This window comes from Nicotiana tomentosiformis, chromosome 6, assembly GCF_000390325.3.
Source record: "Nicotiana tomentosiformis chromosome 6, ASM39032v3, whole genome shotgun sequence".
Classification (NCBI taxonomy): domain Eukaryota; kingdom Viridiplantae; phylum Streptophyta; class Magnoliopsida; order Solanales; family Solanaceae; genus Nicotiana; species Nicotiana tomentosiformis.
The window spans coordinates 37,721,539-37,739,700 of NC_090817.1; the positions used below are offsets into that span (position 1 = coordinate 37,721,539).

The 18,162-nt window shown below is 36.8% G+C and overlaps 1 protein-coding gene across 1 annotated transcript; it reads right to left on the reverse strand.

Annotated features, from left to right (window-relative positions):
* Positions 1-884: 884 nt before the first annotated feature.
* Positions 885-9,201, reverse strand: LOC104099288 (protein PAT1 homolog). The gene is made up of 5 exons (XM_009606232.4): positions 8,738-9,201; positions 7,981-8,126; positions 5,274-5,330; positions 4,189-4,252; positions 885-3,550 (listed from the first exon to the last, which is right to left on the reverse strand). The coding sequence occupies exons 1-5, from the start codon at positions 8,763-8,765 to the stop codon at positions 1,443-1,445; spliced, it is 2,403 nt and encodes an 800-aa protein (XP_009604527.1). The 5' UTR covers positions 8,766-9,201; the 3' UTR covers positions 885-1,442.
* Positions 9,202-18,162: the final 8,961 nt, after the last annotated feature.

An 18,162-nucleotide genomic window follows, 5' to 3' on the forward strand; every position in this document is an offset into this window, starting at 1 on the left:
TTTTTATTTTCAGTCTAATAAATAGTAACCCATTTAAAATAGGAGAAATACATATTTTTTAGCAGCTCCCAAAAATAATTACCGATAAAATATATATTTATATATATATGTGTATTATATACATATAATATACATATTTTATATTTGTTTGCAATTAGTTTCGGCCGAGCGGCCAATTTTATATTTTTCCCTTAAAATAGGGATGACCCAACACAATCGATCTAATACCCATATACATAAATTAAAATAATATTAAAAGTGAATCCTTCCCCCCAAAAAAATTTAATTCGGAATGCATGATGTTCTCACCAAAAAAAAGTATAATTAGATAGCACTTGAAACAAAAATGCTATCAATTTGAATATATATATATGTGTGTGTGTGTGTGTGTGTGTGTGTGTGTGGATCTAAAAATAAATTTTAAAAATTACGAAATAAGAAAATACTACTGAAAAGTTGTATTTTCCAATCATTATGATTTTTGTGTGAGTTAATAAATTTTTATGATTTGTGTTTGAGAATAAAGTTATATGACTTTGGTAAAAAAAATTCATGATCATTTGTGAAATTTACCCACGAAGCCTTGTGTCTCATAATCCGCCTCATTGCTCAAGCCAGTAATGCCTATATGGGAGACGATATAAATAAAGAAAAGATTAAGAGAAAGAGGATTAATAATCAAACTGATGACATAAGATTCGGTGTCGTATGCCTGATAATTCTATTCCATTTGTATTGGCTATATTTAATATTAGTCACAAATTCTCTAGTCATATTTCGGGCTCAAGGCCAGAAAGGTAACTTGAAGCCCTAGCGATGGGAAGCTCGAGGCATTGAGGTACCGATTACTAGGGATTTCTGAAACACACAAAAAGACAATAAGATTGAAAGAGCTTTAAACTTCTTGAATATTTTCTTATAGGAGGAGTCGGAACAGGGTACCACCATCAACTGTTCCGAAGCTTCAACGTTGACTCACATAATTATCAGACATTCGCAACTTATAACAAGTTCCTCCCCATATCATCCAAAGCTAGAAGCTGAATGCTTTCTCTAGTTGAACACTGTACATCTTAACACTAAAAACTTCCCAGGATGACAGAACTATCACAGATGAGAAAATAGCATCAAATAAACTTCAAAGTCAAAAAGAAAACTAAAACATGTTACAGCAACAACCTACTTCACACCTTTCTCTGAAGCAGCACAGTACCAACAAGGACGACCACATCCATGGCTAGAGAAGAATGAAGTTCCTTGATCTCAGGCAAAAGAATACTGCAGATGATCAGGCTCCTCCTCTTGCAACTTCAGCAATTTTTAGTCATAAACGCCATATGTGCCAAGGACTGTAATTCGTAAACCATCATTACACGTTTTGACGTATTTCCGGACAATTTTCAAGTAGACGCCTAATACACGAGATCAATCTTCAACGGTAATCATGTGCCACCACTTTGGCTACCAACACCCAGCACAGGCATGGACCTGTGTGCAAAATCTAATAGGACCTTTTTCTGTTGTTCACTAGTGTGAGGAAGACTCGCACGCAAAAGTTCAACAGGCATCTCCCTACTAATGGCTTTGGCTGCATCAGATCCACTAACAGCCACACCTGGTGGGGCTTGTGTGAAGAAACATTGCATTACGGTGTCGTATTTGTTGAAACAGTATTTCGTGAGTAACCCAAAAAATGCATCAAACGAGGCCTGCCAGAATGACCTATTAGGTATGCTGCACTGGGCAGCAGCATGGGGATCTCTTAAGATCTCAGTTGCCCTCTCAAGAAGAGATTTTAGAACAATAGATGCCCCATCTCCAGCAGGGCTTCCAACAGGACGGAGCGGAGGAGGCTCTGCTGAACAAACCACTGATGCAAGACAGGCAGCAAGTGCTTTGAGCTCCATCTCACAAATACACAGTGACACAGTCCTTCCAAGGCTCACAGTAGTCTCAGTTGCCCCAGGGTCACTCGGAAGCCCGCCAAACAAGAACCTTAGATGCCGGAAAATAGCCATGCAAACCATCCTGGTCAGTTCACTTCCAGGGAAAAGAAGCTGCAGGTATCGAACTAGCAGCTTCCGGCCCTTGGGAAGGGAGACGATCCTCAAGAAGACATCATCATCTTTAGCAGCCAAATTCACAGAGTGGCCATTTTTTCCTAGGGGGTCAACTAATTGAAGTGATGATGCCAAACCCTCAAGCAGAACCTGCCGCCTGCGTTTCAACTGGTCTCCTCCATCTGGAAGTTGATTAAATTGTAGGAACCGGTCAATATCATCAACATCAAGAAGAAGACAGAGACCATCCTCAATAGTCACCCTAGCTGCTAGCATTGGCTCTTGCTCCAGGGGTTTCTCAGATATTTTCTGTTCAATGCATCCAGTAGGTGATGATTTTGGCGGATCAACTTCAAGAAGCGGGCGGGGCCTGCGAATAGAAGAGAAAGCAACCCTTCCAAGAGCATCAACCTGGAGAAAAGGATGTGGCTCAGAATTAGCGTGAGTTCGAGCACTACCATCCCTCAAATTATTTGGGCAGAAATGGTGCTTCAACTTTGCACCAGCGGACTTCTTTGCCAGACAAGCTTGGTGATAATAATCATCAACATAAGGATCGTTGCTATGGGTAGCAGCCAGCTGCGTTCTAAGAATATTCTCTAATTCATCTGCTGTCATGTACTTGGATTTAAATCTTGGCCATGCACTATTATTTCTCTGGCTACCAACGTCAAAGCCTTGTTGGGAGTAGTGCAGGCCCTGTCTACCTCTCAGCATTAGTTTTGCCTTTTGATCTCTTAAATCAGCCAACCCAAGCATATCAAAATTATTCAGCACCTGCGAGGGTGGAGACATATGGTGATTAAACAGTTGGGATTGCAACCCCGGCATATGACCATAGGGTGAATGCAAGGGATGGTGTTGTCCAGGCTGCTGGGGTTGCTGCGGGCCCCCATGTGGTGGTGCGAAACCATTTTGGCGATGCAACTGCTGCGGGATCATATTACTGGTCAGGCTTGATTGCTCTCCAGGATACAAAGTAGATTGCTTCAACCATTGGCTTGGAATTTGAGTATGAAGGGCAAGCCCAGGAGGTGTTCCTTGAGCAAACTTTCCACCATACTGCGGGCCATGATGTGAGGCAGTTGAGTGATTTGCAGGGTTTAAAAAGGGAGGTAAGTTAGGAGAGGAAAGCGGCATTTGCTGTCCACCAGGTTGATTTGGACCATTCGGATGCTGTGACTGGTTATTTGGGGAAGCTTGTGGATGCCTCACACTAGGAGGAGGAAATGAAGTGAAAGGTAATTTTGGGATGAGTATTGGTTCACTGGAGTAGTGGTGGTTTGGGGTTTGCTGTTGATATTCATGTTGCTGTTGTTGCTCAGGGTATGAGGAAGTTCTGTACAAAGGATTTGGTTCCAAAAAGCGAGCAGCAGAAGAGTACGGCTGCGATGGCCATCTTTTGCTGTCATTGCTTTCACCATCAAGAGCTTTCCGACCAATCCAATTATGAAAATCTGCATCTTGTGCCCACTCAACAGCAGATGAGCCTGAAAAATTCATCGTGTTACAAAAATATACCTTCACTTAACTAATTAACCAAAAATGAATTAAATCAGGAAAGATGATCTCAAGGGCAAACTTCATATTGGTAAGAGAAATACAGATTCGACCTCTACTGAGAAAGGTAAAAGCAAAAACTCATATGTGACTTACAAGTGATTGCCAAATAATGTTGTGAATTAGAGAAGTCACTCTTTCTAAACACATCACCAAACAAAAAACTCTAGTTCCCAGTCAAAGTTCTCAGCATATGCTGCTTAATGGAACTGAAAAGCAGCAATCCTTAACATCACAAAGCAAAATCCCACAATGCTTAAAAGGAGTATCAATAATTAACAAACCAAGGTAATGTCCGAGAACCTCTTAAAGAAAAGCATCTGGCAAGTTAAGCTTAAGTCGAATCAATATGAGTATTCTTATGCATCACACTTTCTGACTATTTAGCGCATCTATTTCCTATGTAAAGGCTCCCATGAGTAAAGAACCAACCAAACACTTGTCCAGAAAGAAATAGGAATAGTATGACCTGTGTGGGCATTGCTTTCAAATTTATAAAGCTTTTATAACAAGAAAATTGAATATAAGCCAGAAGTAATCCCAAAAGATATCCATACGCTATACTCACTCTCTCTGTATTCCCTGTCACCAATAAATCCTGGATTTATGGCGCCACCATCATCCTTGTTCAACTGCGAAAGAAGGTGGTCAAGTAAGATATTAAATATTAGCAGCACTACAGCTTGTAGGAATTGAGATGACAAGCTAACATAACGTTATGAAATATGAATCCGGTAGATGTCAAGAAAACATTAAACAGTCAATACAGTCACCATGTACAGCAAAGTACTTTCGTGAAAGCCCTCTCACTCTTGTTTTTCCAGAATCAGATCAATAAGGGAGTCACAACAGCTGAACTCCACTATAAGATGCAATTTCCCTTTTTGATCAAGTAAAGTGCACTACAAGAAGCTGTTGTAGCATTGTATCACTTATTGAAGGTCAGCACAAACCTCTGGGGGAATTTTCTAACTTCAACAGCATTTCTAGTAAGGAAATGAGACAAAGACCAAATGTTGCACACTACCAACGCTTAAAAACATTACTTTTCAAACACCAAACTGAATGAATTGTTGTTAAGGAATTGATCACATGGGCACATCCCATGCTGGAAATTGATGTTCCAAAGTCAAAGGAGCTCAAAAGCAGTTTCCCCTAGGAAAGGGCAAGGGTGAACTGGAGTTTAACATTTTGAGGGGGGAAATCTAACATAAGTTGGTCTCATATGGGCAAGACAAGTCCGAAATTTTATCCTTCTTAACTATCTCAAATTTAAAAAAATGATCTTGTTCTTTACCAAGTTTGCAGTGAACTCAGGCATCCAGCACTACAGATTTGCAGATATCATTGCTACATGGCAGAAGATTGTTAGGTCCTACTTCCTAGTCAGATGGCAATGTAGACCAAATGAAGCACTAACAATCCAGTGAAGCTTGAACATTCTAGTGAAGCTTGAACATTCTAGTGAAGCTTGAACATTCTAGAGAACAGGGTCCAAAAATTAAAGAGGAACTGTGGACCTCTAGTTCACAAATTTTTGAGCTTGGAACAATCATGGAAACCATGGAAACTAAGTCATTTCAGTCATTCCTCACAAAGATATAACACAAGATTAATAAAAACAATGATTCAAGCAACTTTAGAAAGAATTACCTTGGAAAATTTGCTACTAAGGTCATCAATCTCTGACAAAGATCCAATAGCTTCACCCTACAAGTGAGAAATTGTTTAGATGCAAATGTTCACCAATTCAGCACCCAACTACTAAGAACTAAAAGTTTCACCGAAGTACACACTCATTTAACACATAAAGGAAAGGTTGCAAATACACAAGACTGAAACATGGTTATCCACTTCCATTTCTCATCAAACAAGTTTTCGACCATTTCAAAGTCCATAATGACCTTATTTCCTATAACAACAAGAACAACAACAACAACAACGACCCAGTAAAATACCACTAGTGGGGTCTGGGGAGGGTAGTGTGTACGCAGACCTTACCCCTACCCCGAGAAGTAGAGAGGTTGTTTCCGAAAGACCCTCGGCTCAAGAAGACGAAAAGAAAAGAAAAGAGGAGAGACAATATCAGCACCGCCAACAGATACCATAAGAAAAAAATTAACAACATCATGAAAGCAAGAAAATAGGTGCAGAGCAAAAGCGGTAACCATTAAATAGAGTCGGCTCTATGAAATGAAAGAGTAGTAAGACACAACATTGCCACTAGTTGTCTCAGACAAAAACCCTACCAAACTAGCCTCACAAATGTACGAACTAAGGAAAGACTCAACTACCTCCTAACCTACAACCCTAATACTCGACCTCCACAACTCCCTATCAAGGGCCATGTCCTCGGAAATCTGAAGCCTCGCCATGTCCTACCTGATTACCTCTCCCCAATACTTCTTAGGCCGCCCTCTACCTCTTCTCGAGCCTTCCAAGGCCAGCCGTTCACACCTCCTTACCGGAGCGTCTGGGCTTCTCCTCTGAACGTACCCAAACCATCTAAGCCTCGCTTCCCGCATCTTGTTATCAATGGGAGCCACGCCCACCTTCTCCCGAATATCATCATTCCTAATCTTATCCATCCTAGTGTGCCCGCACATCCACCTCAGCATCCTATCTCTGCTACTTTCATCTTCTGGATATGTGAGTTCTTAACAGGCCAACACTCAGCCCCATATATCATGGTCGGTCTAACCACCGCCCTATAAAATTTAGCTTTGAGTATCGGTGGCACTCTCTTGTCACACAGGACTCCAGATGCTAACCTCCACTTCATCCACCCCACTCCAATACGGTGTGTGACATCCTCGTCGATCTCCCCTACCCCTTGGATAACCGACCCAAGGTACTTGAAACTGCCTCTACTCGGGATGACCTGTGATTCAAGCCTCACATCCACGTCCACTTCCCTCGACTCAGCGCTGAACTTGCACTGTTCAGTGCTCCAGGTATTCCGTCTTTGTCCTGCTCAACTTGAAACCCTTAGACTCAAGAGCCTGTCTCCAGACCTCCAGCCTCTCGTTAACACCGGCTCGCGACTCATCAATCAGAACCATGTCATCAGCGAATAACATACACCATGGCACCTCCCCTTGAATATGATGTGTTAACGCGTCCATCATCAGGGCAAATGAGAGCGGGCTGAGCGCAGAACCTTGGTGCAATCCCATGACAACCGGGAAATGCTCAGAGTCGCCTCCTACTGTCCTAACCTGAGTCTTAGCCCCACCATACATGTCCTTAATCGCCCTAATGTGGGCAAGCGGCACACCTTTAGCCTCCAAGCATCTCCAGAGAACTTCTCTAGGAACCTTGTCATACGCTTTCTCCAGATCAATAAACACCATGTGCAGATCCTTCTTCCTCTCCCTATACTGTTCCACCAGTCTCCTAATAAGGTGTATAGCTTCCGTAGTAGAACGACCCGGCATGAACCCAAACTGGTTGTCGGATATAGACACCGACCTCCTCACCCTTGCTTCAACCACCCTCTCCCAAGCTTTCATGGCATGGCTCAGTAATTTGATACCCCTATAGTTGTTATTCCTATAGTAATTTCCTATAAGGATATGCTAAAATTGAAAACAACTTAGTCCATAAAAAGACAACTACCACAATCAAATGAGTGAATAATATCCCAGTAACTATGCCCTAATATCCCCAAGACTCTAAAGACTTTGTCCCGTTAAACAGAAAAAATGGCAGCAACGTCAAAAACACCAACACCTATACCTCAATCCCAAACTAGTTGGGAGTAGAACTGCAAAATGCCTCAACTAAACTTTTTTCATATATATAAAGATCTCAGCTGAACTATTTAAAAGAAAAAAAATGCTAAACCAGATTTCCTGAAGGAGGGTGTAAACATGATTGAAAACGTGATGCAAAACCATGAAACCCCATATAAACAAAGCATGCAAATCTTAGAGTCCTCCCTCTAGTTTGGTAGCTAAACAATCAATGCTTATCTAAATGACCTCAGAACAGGCAATTAGCTTCAAAGATAATCAAACTTCTTAGCATAAGAGGATCCGAGCATCAATTTAAAGATCAAGTGCATAAGCAAGCCAAAGAAACTCCTAGACAACTCCCACCAACGAAAGCACAGGTGAGAGGGAGGAAAACCTAAGAGTCTGTCTATCATATTAGAAGCTTACACAAATTAAACATTCTGAATAACACTAATACAAAATAAAGCAGCATCTAGAAACAAACTATTAAACCAAATCAGGAAAAAATTGAAGATATGTACAGAATGTTATTTTGATATTTAGTTCACTGCCTGTCCATAATGGAAATACGATTAAAAAATGATTCTAAAAACATGAATGCATAGCCAAAGCTAAAAAGCAACCTCTTCTTGGCCTAATTGATACTCTTCATCATCAAACCCAACCGGAGGAAGACCATCCTCTTCATCTTCCAACCCACCCAGTTCAACTTCTTCGACTACATCATTACCAAAGAATGCATATTGTGATGCATCAAATACTTCCTCTCCTGTAACACCAAAAAGGAAAGACAAAATTTAGAAATCAACCATGAACACTAGCAAACAAATCCACCATAAAATAAATTCCTCAGACACAGAATTAATGCAAAGTGACCAAGCAAGCCATGACCTCATACACTTTCTCAAAAAAAGCCATGGACCTCATACTATCTGCATCACAAGATTGCATACAAGTCTTACACCAGCATTCCCTTATACTAGGAATGAACAAAAAAAGGACTGACAACAATGGATTAATGTGAAAAAGCCATTTGAACACCAAGAGAGAAGAGTGAAGCATAAATCCCACACAAACTATCACAATAAATCAATTTTAGTAACAAAAACACTCTAACAATATATTTTCAATTATATCTTTTAGGGAATAGTCGAGGTGCATTCAAGGTGGCCCAATACTACCATTTTCACAAAAAACAATTTAACCATTTTAAGAAGGGCAGGGTAGGTTTACTTTTAACTTCTTTTATTTCAAATCCATAATATGGAATTATGGCTTCTATTATTGATGAAAATAAATCTGGAGTAAACTGAAGAAGCAAAGCTTACAAATAAACAAGGATCTAAACAGAATTTTGAAGCTCAAGAATTATACAATAACCTGCAGGGCGGTTGTCATCAAATTCCATAAGATTCCTATGATTTAATACTGCCTCCGCCTTCAATATATAAAACAAACAAAAATTTGGGAATTTTCTGTAGTAACTTAACGATGCAAAAAAGAGAGGAAAAACTGGTATCTCCCTTCGAAAGCACACAAAAACCTCGAAAAAATGTTAATTAAAAAGGAAAACTATTACGGGTATTTGATCTATTTCATTCAAGAGTTGGTGAAAAAGAAAAAGGAAAATAGAAATTAAATCTGGAAAAGTCAAAGCTAAAATCTAGTGAGAGAGGGGGGGGAGGGGGAAGAAGAAAGTGGAAACCCTTTTTTTGTCAATAATAAGTTCTAGGGTTTCTAAGAAGAGAAGATGGGATAATAGGGGAAATTCATTGGTGAGGAAAGAGGAAGAGACGAGAAATTTCTGTTGAGATTTTTGGGTAGCCGACGTGACCCATCTGGGCTTAGGGATAACAATATAATAGCTCTTTGCCTTTTTTAATTCTCGACCTATAATAAAATAGTAGCAAAAATCATTTTTAATTAATTACAATTATTTTTTATAATTATAAACTTAATAATAACTTAGACTAGTATTTTATATATGTAAATATAATTTATTTATTTTTTTAAGAACTGAATATTTATTTTTCACATGTCAAACTTCATTATTTTTCTTGTGAGACAAATAAAAGTGTTTTCGATGAAAAAATATAATATAATATAAAAATAATTTGCTTAAGCGGTGAGGCAAAAAGGAGAATCAAATATTTTTTTACCTTGTTTTAATTTTAGAGTAACTTTGTAAAGAGATTTCAAAAATGGATTGAACTCTCTTAGTGACTACCTTGAAGAGAAACGAAATTAAATCGATTCAACAGATTAACTTAGAAACAATAATATTGTTTGTTTTGGTACCGCCAATGTTAATTTAACAAAAACTGATGATGTCTACCTTAGCTTAGTATTGAAAAAAAAAATTAATCAATGCAGAAATGCATAATATTTTCTAAATTGATGTGGGTATGTATACAATTATTATTTACTTATTAATTTTCATTATGTTCCACGCACGTGTAGTTTAGCAATTGTTCTAAAATTCATATTTTAAAAAAGATAATCCTTTAATATAACGCATAACTTATAAATAAAAGTCAAACTTACAAAAAGTGCAAATTCTAGTTCTTATAGGTTGTGTTATTAGTTAAATGTTGCAAATGGCCTTTCATTCTTCCTTTGTTGAACTTTTTTGGAGGAGGAAAGAAAGTTAATACTGACATAAGATTTTCTGTCATAATTTAAAGTAAAAATAGGAAAAAAAGTATTTGAAATCTAATTTGATTATATGAAATAAAATATTACTTGCTTAGTATCCTTGCAACATCATTAATAAAATTTTAAACAAAAAATAATATATACATATCAATAACTATAAAATTAAAATTACAACAAATTTAATAAAATTAAAGCAAGACCAAACATTATAAATATAAGATTAATCTGAGCTTTGTCTTATATAAGAATGGACAACAAAAGTATTACCATAATTTTATATTTTAGAGTGACTCGAACTCAACTTTTTAGAGTAACATAAAAAGGTAGTACAATTAAAAAAATATTATTTATTTAACGTATAAATATAACAAAAAAAAGGATCTCTAGAATTGAAAATCTCATATACAATTTAGAAACTAAAAGACACCATTATTGTTGTTCATTCAGGTAGAAAGCGCATTAAAAAAACAAGAAGAAGCTCAAAAAACATGTTAAAGGGATACCTCTAATAGAGGTTAAAAATAGAGAATTAGTTTGAGTATTGAAGTTAAAAGCATGAAAAGTATAGAAACTTTTACATTCAAATCTATAGAAAGATTTGGGAAATAGTTATAATTCATAGAGGAAAAACTAAGTGTGGGCCTACTATTGGCTTGTTCGTGCAACAAAAGCATAATTTGTTCTTTGCACCCGAATTAATATGGACTAGTCAGGTTGAGAGGCACGATGGAATTATAAATCAACTTATTTTGTATTTCCGACAAATTGAATAAAATTATAAAACTTCATGTAAAAAGAAAATATAAAGCTCCAATCTGCCCAATTATTACAACTCAAAGACTAAAAAAGAATTACCTAGGGGTTTCAATGGATATTTAAAAACCGACTAAACCGACCGAACCGATTTTTAGGTTTATTTTAATAAAACCGTAGCTTTTTATATAAATCTATAACCGTACCGATAATTAGGGTAGGCTTTTTATTTTATAAAAATAAACCGAAAAAATACCGAATCGTACTGAATAAATTTACATGTGAAAAATATATTTATATATTAAGTTTAAGAATAATAATGTATTAAAATTTTCCTTGGCGCGTGGAATTGTGAAAACGGTTACAAGCAAACAATTAATTAAACTCAAAATCTTAATTCCCAAACCTATAATGCTACTCCTATTGAAGCTAAATTATTTTCAACATATTCACTAGCAAGATCCAAGTTATTCTAGCGATTAGTAATAAACTACAATGTATTGAATATGTTTCCTTTCATATGATTTAGATTTATCTTTTTGAATATTTAATCTTTGACAGACTTTATTCTTGAGTTCCAGCTTCGTTAATATATTTTCACTCGGTTAATATCTTTGTTTAGTTTCTTTTACGCTGTTGTAAAATAGTTGATGGATCTATACTCTGACCATCTTTAATATTTTCTTAATTCATCGCCCTTTAAAGAGTAAGAATATCCAGAGAGTTTGCCAAGTCCTATAAAAGTACGTATGTTATTGCATTCTACTTCTAGTAGTGAGTTTTACATGACATTTTAAAAAAATACCGAAAATTAACATAACCATACCGATACCGATACCGAAGAGAAACCGACATGATTGGGACGGTTTCGAAAAGTCTAATTTGGTTATGCGTAATAGAATAACCAAAAAATTAGTATGGTATAAATTTTTAAAAATAACCGTCCGAATCGAACCATTAATCTATCTAAATTCCATTAACACCCTTAGAAATTAGAATTACCTATAGAAAATAACAAATTAATCTATCTAAATTCCATGACAATGAGAATCCTATGTGCAAACAAAATCTTTTATAAAAAGGCTTTAACTATAGCTGACCGTATTTGAGAAAGAAGAATTAATCCAAATAGCCGCTCACCCTAGAACTTAAACTAAAAATAGCCAGCGAATGTATATTATATGCATAATTTATGTATTAAATGTGTATAATCATGTATAATCAATATATAGTTTATGTATATGACTAGAAAAAATAAATAATTAATATGACCGGCTATTTGTGTAAAAATTCCTTTGAGAAACCATCTCTTCTGTTGCCTATGACTAGGGGTGTCAAAGTCAGCCCAAGTAAGCGCCCCAACCTGCCCAAGGTTTAACGGATTGGGCAAGACGTTATTTTGCTTATACGTCTATTTGGGTTACCCCAACTTAATCCATCATTTTTTGATAGCCCATGCTGACTTGTTGAATTGCACCAATACGACCCGTGAAACTCACTCAAATCGAAAATCAGTGTGTGTCTACTCCAGTTGGATGAGTGATCAGTCCATTATGCCTTTCTTTTCTAGGTTCCAGAATTCTTGGCCATTAAAAAAGTTTTCCATGAATAGATCATTTCCTTTTATCTCTATTCTAATTTCATTAAGACAGACTACAATTCTTTTTTTAAATCAATTGAACTGCTAACACAGAAAGACTACAAATTTACTTGTAAAATTGATGATTTTTTTAATCAGAAAAGGAAAAATTGCTCCACTCACTTTATGAGTTAAAATTATATAATGTCACAAACCCTTGAGGCAAATAGTAAAAATTGACGTGCAAGTACATATAGATTTTTAAATCACACTTTTAACAAAAAACAAATAGTCTTCTTTCTTCTTCTTCTTTTCTTCCTTTTTTTTTGTGAACTATAACATATTAATTTTTTAACATTTTGTCGAGCCACATCATATTTTCTCCGTTTTATATTTTTCAAAAGAGTTCATTCTTAATATTTCATGGTGAAACCTGCAAGGTTAAAGAAGTTTTTATAATGTATGAATTATTTATATGTTGTGACTGAAATGCTTGCCACAAATATGCAAAAATTACCACAAAAAGTTAAATGAATAGCTTAAAAATTGTAACCACAAGTTTGTTTTGTATAATGAGATTGGTTGAAAATATATATTGATGTCTCTCAAAAATAAAAAAAAATACCAATTAAGTTGGGCAGGTTGTGCTATGACCCGTTGTTTAGCTCATTTTGACTCAACACATCTTAGCCCAAGCAACCTTTGGGTAGGGTTGGACAATGACCCATCTGTTGATTCAACCCATTTTAACCTCTCCAAATTCATATCAGCCTACCTATTTGCCACCCCTTATCTACGACCAAACTTCAACAAAAAAAACCCTTCTGAATTAAACCAAAATAAGACTTTGCACGATGTCACGACCCAATTCCTCTTATAGATCGTAATGGCACCTAACCTCGTCGCTAGGCAAGCCAACAGTGAACTAACCATATATTTATTCCTTTTAATAATTTCAAAGTAGTTGATTTTTATTTATTAAGTAAATAAAAAGTGGAAAATTTAATAAAGTAAAGCGTAAACTAATAAAAGAGCAAATATGATAAAATAAATACTCAAAAGTCATAAAGTGTCTACTATCATGTTTCCAAGACCCGGTGTCACAAGTATATGAGCACTAGTAGAATATACAAAATACCTAAGCTACCGTCTGAAAGTGAGATAGACAGAAAGTAAATACAAAAGAGAGAGATTGCGGGTGCTGCAGAACGGACTCAAAGAGCTGCTCACCACTAAGCCTCCGGATAATGGGGGTGTGCGCCTGAATGGATACCAGATGCACCTGCCTCAGATCCTGCACGATTAGTGCAGAAGTGTAGCGTGAGTACATAAACAACATGTACGCATTAAGTATCCAGTCTAACCTCGAAGAAGTAGTGACGAGGGGTCGACATCGACACTTACTATGGGCCATCAAATCAAATATAGAAATTCTAAATAGGCATGGAATATGTGAATAATAATAATAATAATAATAATAATAATAATAATAATAATAATAATAATAACAACAACAACAACACAATAGTAAGCAGTGAATAAATGATTCTTTAACTGATAGTAAATTCCAAAGTCTCCAACTAACACTTACTAGTTCCAAATCAATTTCGATCATTAAATAAATTATAACCTCTCAAGCCATAAAATAATATCAAGGGTAATCGGGCTCCGAGTATTATCACGCACGATTTATGTCGAGGTCGTACGGCCTGATCCAAAATACGGTGTGCAATACCGAGGGTCGAACGACACGAACCATAGATGCATCTATTATACTGCCGAGGCGAACAACCCGTTCACATGAGAGTAGAGAAGTATACCTCCCTCGCGGAAGTACTTGCGACGCGAGAGGACATGGATTTCTCAGAGTTATTATGTATTTCCTCAATTCTTCCCAAAAATAAGAAATCTAAATATAAAATTTGCAACTTTAAAATCCCTAGCCATCTCTATTCAAAATAATTAATATGCATAATAAACACAATAGTACAATTAAGGCATGACGTGGATCTAAGACTACCCGGATATATCATGGAATATAGCTACGCACGGACTCTTGTCACCTAGTGCGCACGTAGCTCCCCACACAAGTAATACACAACAAGGTAGACCTAGGGGAATGAGTTTCCTCTTACAATGTTAGGAAAGAGACTTACCTCGTCTCAAAGCTCGCTTTCCAGCCCACGAATTTACTCTAAAGTCTCAACTTGGTGCCGAACAATCCGAAGCTAGCCAAATATTATATAAATCAATCAATATGCACTCACAAGTTCGTAGTTTAGCTATTAGAGTAATTACCCAACCCAAATTGGAAGATTCTTAAAATTCATCCTCGGGCTCATGTGCCCGGATTTCAAAATTTTTTGAAGATAATTGTTACTCATAACCTCACAAACTCAAATATATAATTTTAACTCAATTCCATAATTATTTTTGTGGTATCACATCATCACAAACATCTAACAAGAGTAAATAGTCTCAACTGAGCAATAACATTTGTTCGAAAAGGAAATAAGCAGACAAAGATAGAAGTAAGAAAGGGGGACTTCATGTGCTGCAGATCGGATCAAGTAAAGCAGCTCGCCACGAAGTCTCCAATTAAACTCCTACTCAGTTGGATGGGTACTACTAGCACTTACCTTAGAACCTGTACAAAATATGCAGAAGTATAGTATGAGCACATAATCACGGTACTCAGAAAGTGTCAAGTCTAGCCTCGAAGAAGTAGTAGCGAGGGGTCGACATCGATACTTATTAACAATCCAATAACATCATTAGGTACGAAAGTAAGAAATACCGTACCTATGGAATTTAGGCATGCTTTACAGATAAAGAAATCGAGTCAGATATCAAATACTTCAATCCTCGCATATAAACATGGTGTAAATCAACCAAAATTTATATAAAAGCCATTGCATGAGTTTCAGATATATAAATATGCATGCTCAAGGTTCCTTCTCAATATCTCACAATATAAATCCATGTGCCTGACACATGCCATGTGTCCAAACCAAGCACCAAATATGAGTGCCTAAGCTCACATGGACCAAAATAATATGGGGAATCACCTGACTCCGGAGGAACGAATCCATATCCAAACGTTGACCATTTATAATCAATGATCAAAAACAATAATCAATATCCGCTCATAGTGTCCTTAGTGCCAAAATCCTCAATTTGTTTTAATATCCAACTCACCAAACTCATGCATATGTGTATGGAAAAATATAATTAAAAAATACCGAGATATAACAATAGAGATGCGGATAAAAGCTCACATGGCTAAAAGATGACTATATCTAATTATGTGATTCAATTTATCATAATATGAGCAGTTTTAACATTTAAAAGTCTAATCATAATATTTAACATTAGTAAATTAAGCCATGTAACCGCCAAATCATAAATCAATAAGACAAGTGCATGATTACGGTTCAAGAAGAAGCTCAACATGGCAAAATAATCTTTATGCCCAATTTAACAAGTCATAACCTTAAGCATCTTCTAAATTATAATTATGAGCCATCACGTAATCATAGACTCAACGAAATATGGATAATAGATTCACGTTGTCCAAACAAGGCATATAATAAGCCTAACTCTATGGTCAAAACCTAGCTATGCATATACGCTCATCACTTCGTAATACCTGGCACCTAAATCAAGCAGCGAGTAGCAAATAGATCACCTATAGAAAAAATTTCCTCTTACAAGGATAGACAAGAGACTTACCTCTTCCCGGCTAGCTTTAATCAACAACAATTGCCTTTCCTTTTAAATCCAACTCCAAATGACTCGAATCTAATCAAATATTACTCAATAATGTTAAAATAAACCAATAAAAATCAATTACAAACAATAAAGCTTTAATTTTTAATCAAATCCTAAAAAAGTAAACAAAAGTCAACCCATGTTCACATGATCAAAACTCAAGTCTTATGGGTAGATCACGACTACCCATAATCTCACTAATCCAAATATATAATTAGATTCCAAAATTGAGTCCAAATCGGTATTCAAATCCCCAAATTATACACTCTTATGTTGTAGACAAAAATCTAAATTTCACTTTAAAATTCTATGTTTAAGTGTAGAAATCCATAGGGATCAATATATGTAATCAAATCCAAGTAGAAATTACTTACCCTTATAGTGAAAATCTCTTCCAGAATCGCCTATTTTTTTAGCTCAAACTCGAAATTTATCCTCATGTCAAACATTCTCGCATCTGCAGGCACTTAGCCGTAAGTGTGAGCTCGCTTCTGCGACAATAATAGGGCTACTACGCATCTCCAGCCTAAGGACCAACATCGCATCTACGACCAGAGCTTCGCAGATCCGAACTCGCAAGTCTGACCTTTACCTCGCATCTGCGACCTCCCTCGACTCGACCAAACCTCGTATCTTTGACCCATCTACTGCAGATGCGGAATCGCTAGTGCGAAAAAATCTTCCGCAGGTGCAACCATCCCCAGCCTGACCTCTCATCGCATCTGCCCACAATGCATTGTATGTGCGACCATCGCACCTATGCACTAACTATCGCAGGTGCGGTGCATCAGACACCAGCAAATTTCCAACAACACTAAAAATGGTCCGAAACCATCCCGAGCCCTCTGGGATTACGTATAATTATACTAACAAGTCCGAACTTATTCTAAGTGCCAAAACATCAAAAGCAACAACAAAAACCACAAATCGAAGATCAAATCCATCTATTAACTTCCAAACTTCCAACTTCACCAAAAGCTTTCGAATCAAACATAGACATTTCGGATGTCATACCCCAACCTTGGGAGGTGCGAATGGCACACGATGCCCGAAGCCCCATGTGAATCGACGTTCATTCAATTCCTTTCCTAGTCATAAAATCTAGGCCAATGAGGCCTCCAAGTACTACTGCCATAGTCAAAATAAAAATGTGTACAACTGACTTGCAAAATAACATGTGCATGTTATACATTTTCATAACTGTACCCAAAAAGGTAACAACCCATTCTTTTATATACAACCAAACTCTAGTCTGCAAGCCTCTAAGAGTATCAAAGGAAGTATACATACACACAACTAGGTCGGGACAGGGTCCCATCTTATCTAAGAAGACTAGAACATGTGCCTCAATACCTAATGACTTCTGAACAGCTACTCCGAAGTAGTGGAGCAGCGACCAATCAACTGGAGCAAGCACCCTACTGGGGAGGGACGTCACCGGGTCTATCTGTACCTGTGAGGGCATGAACACAATGCCTAAAAGAAAAGGGTGTCAGTATGGATAATGTACTGAGTATGTAAGACTAAGAAAAACAAGTAAATCATAGTCATATCATAAGAGATGTGAGTACGTGATTCCAACCTGAATACCGAGGATAAGCCACCAGAGGCGTGAACCAAACTGTGGAAACTATAAACTATGAATCATAACTGTATGCATTACACACACACACACACACATACACACACACACACACACACACACACACACATATATATATATATATACCCAGCAGCTAAACAGGAAAATACAGGTACCACATAGTGCACGTAGAGAAGATGTGCGCAAGTCTCTTAATAGCTCCACATGTACAGAAGGTATGATTCGGATAACAAACAACACATCAACAATTGCATATAAAGAAGATATGCCTAGATACTATTCTAGTTCAACAACCCAACATATAGAGAAGAAATGCGTCCAATATCATTAAATCATCAAGATTACATATAGAGAAGATATGCGTAAAGTATAAACTAATCCTTGCACAGTTGCATATAGAGAAAATATGTGTGAAATACCAAATAATCCTTCATTGGAGCATAT

What these genes read in the sequence shown, in the direction of transcription:
- LOC104099288 (XM_009606232.4), bottom strand. Translation starts at nt 8,765, where the DNA reads ATGGAATTTGATGACAACCGCCCTGCAG. An exon ending in TGATGACAACCGCCCTGCAG is followed by an intron (nt 8,127 to 8,737) that starts GTTATTGTATAA and finishes TTGGTGTTACAG; the next exon opens with GAGAGGAAGTATTTGATGCA. An exon ending in TGACAGGGAATACAGAGAGA is followed by an intron (nt 3,551 to 4,188) that starts GTGAGTATAGCG and finishes TGAATTTTTCAG; the next exon opens with GCTCATCTGCTGTTGAGTGG.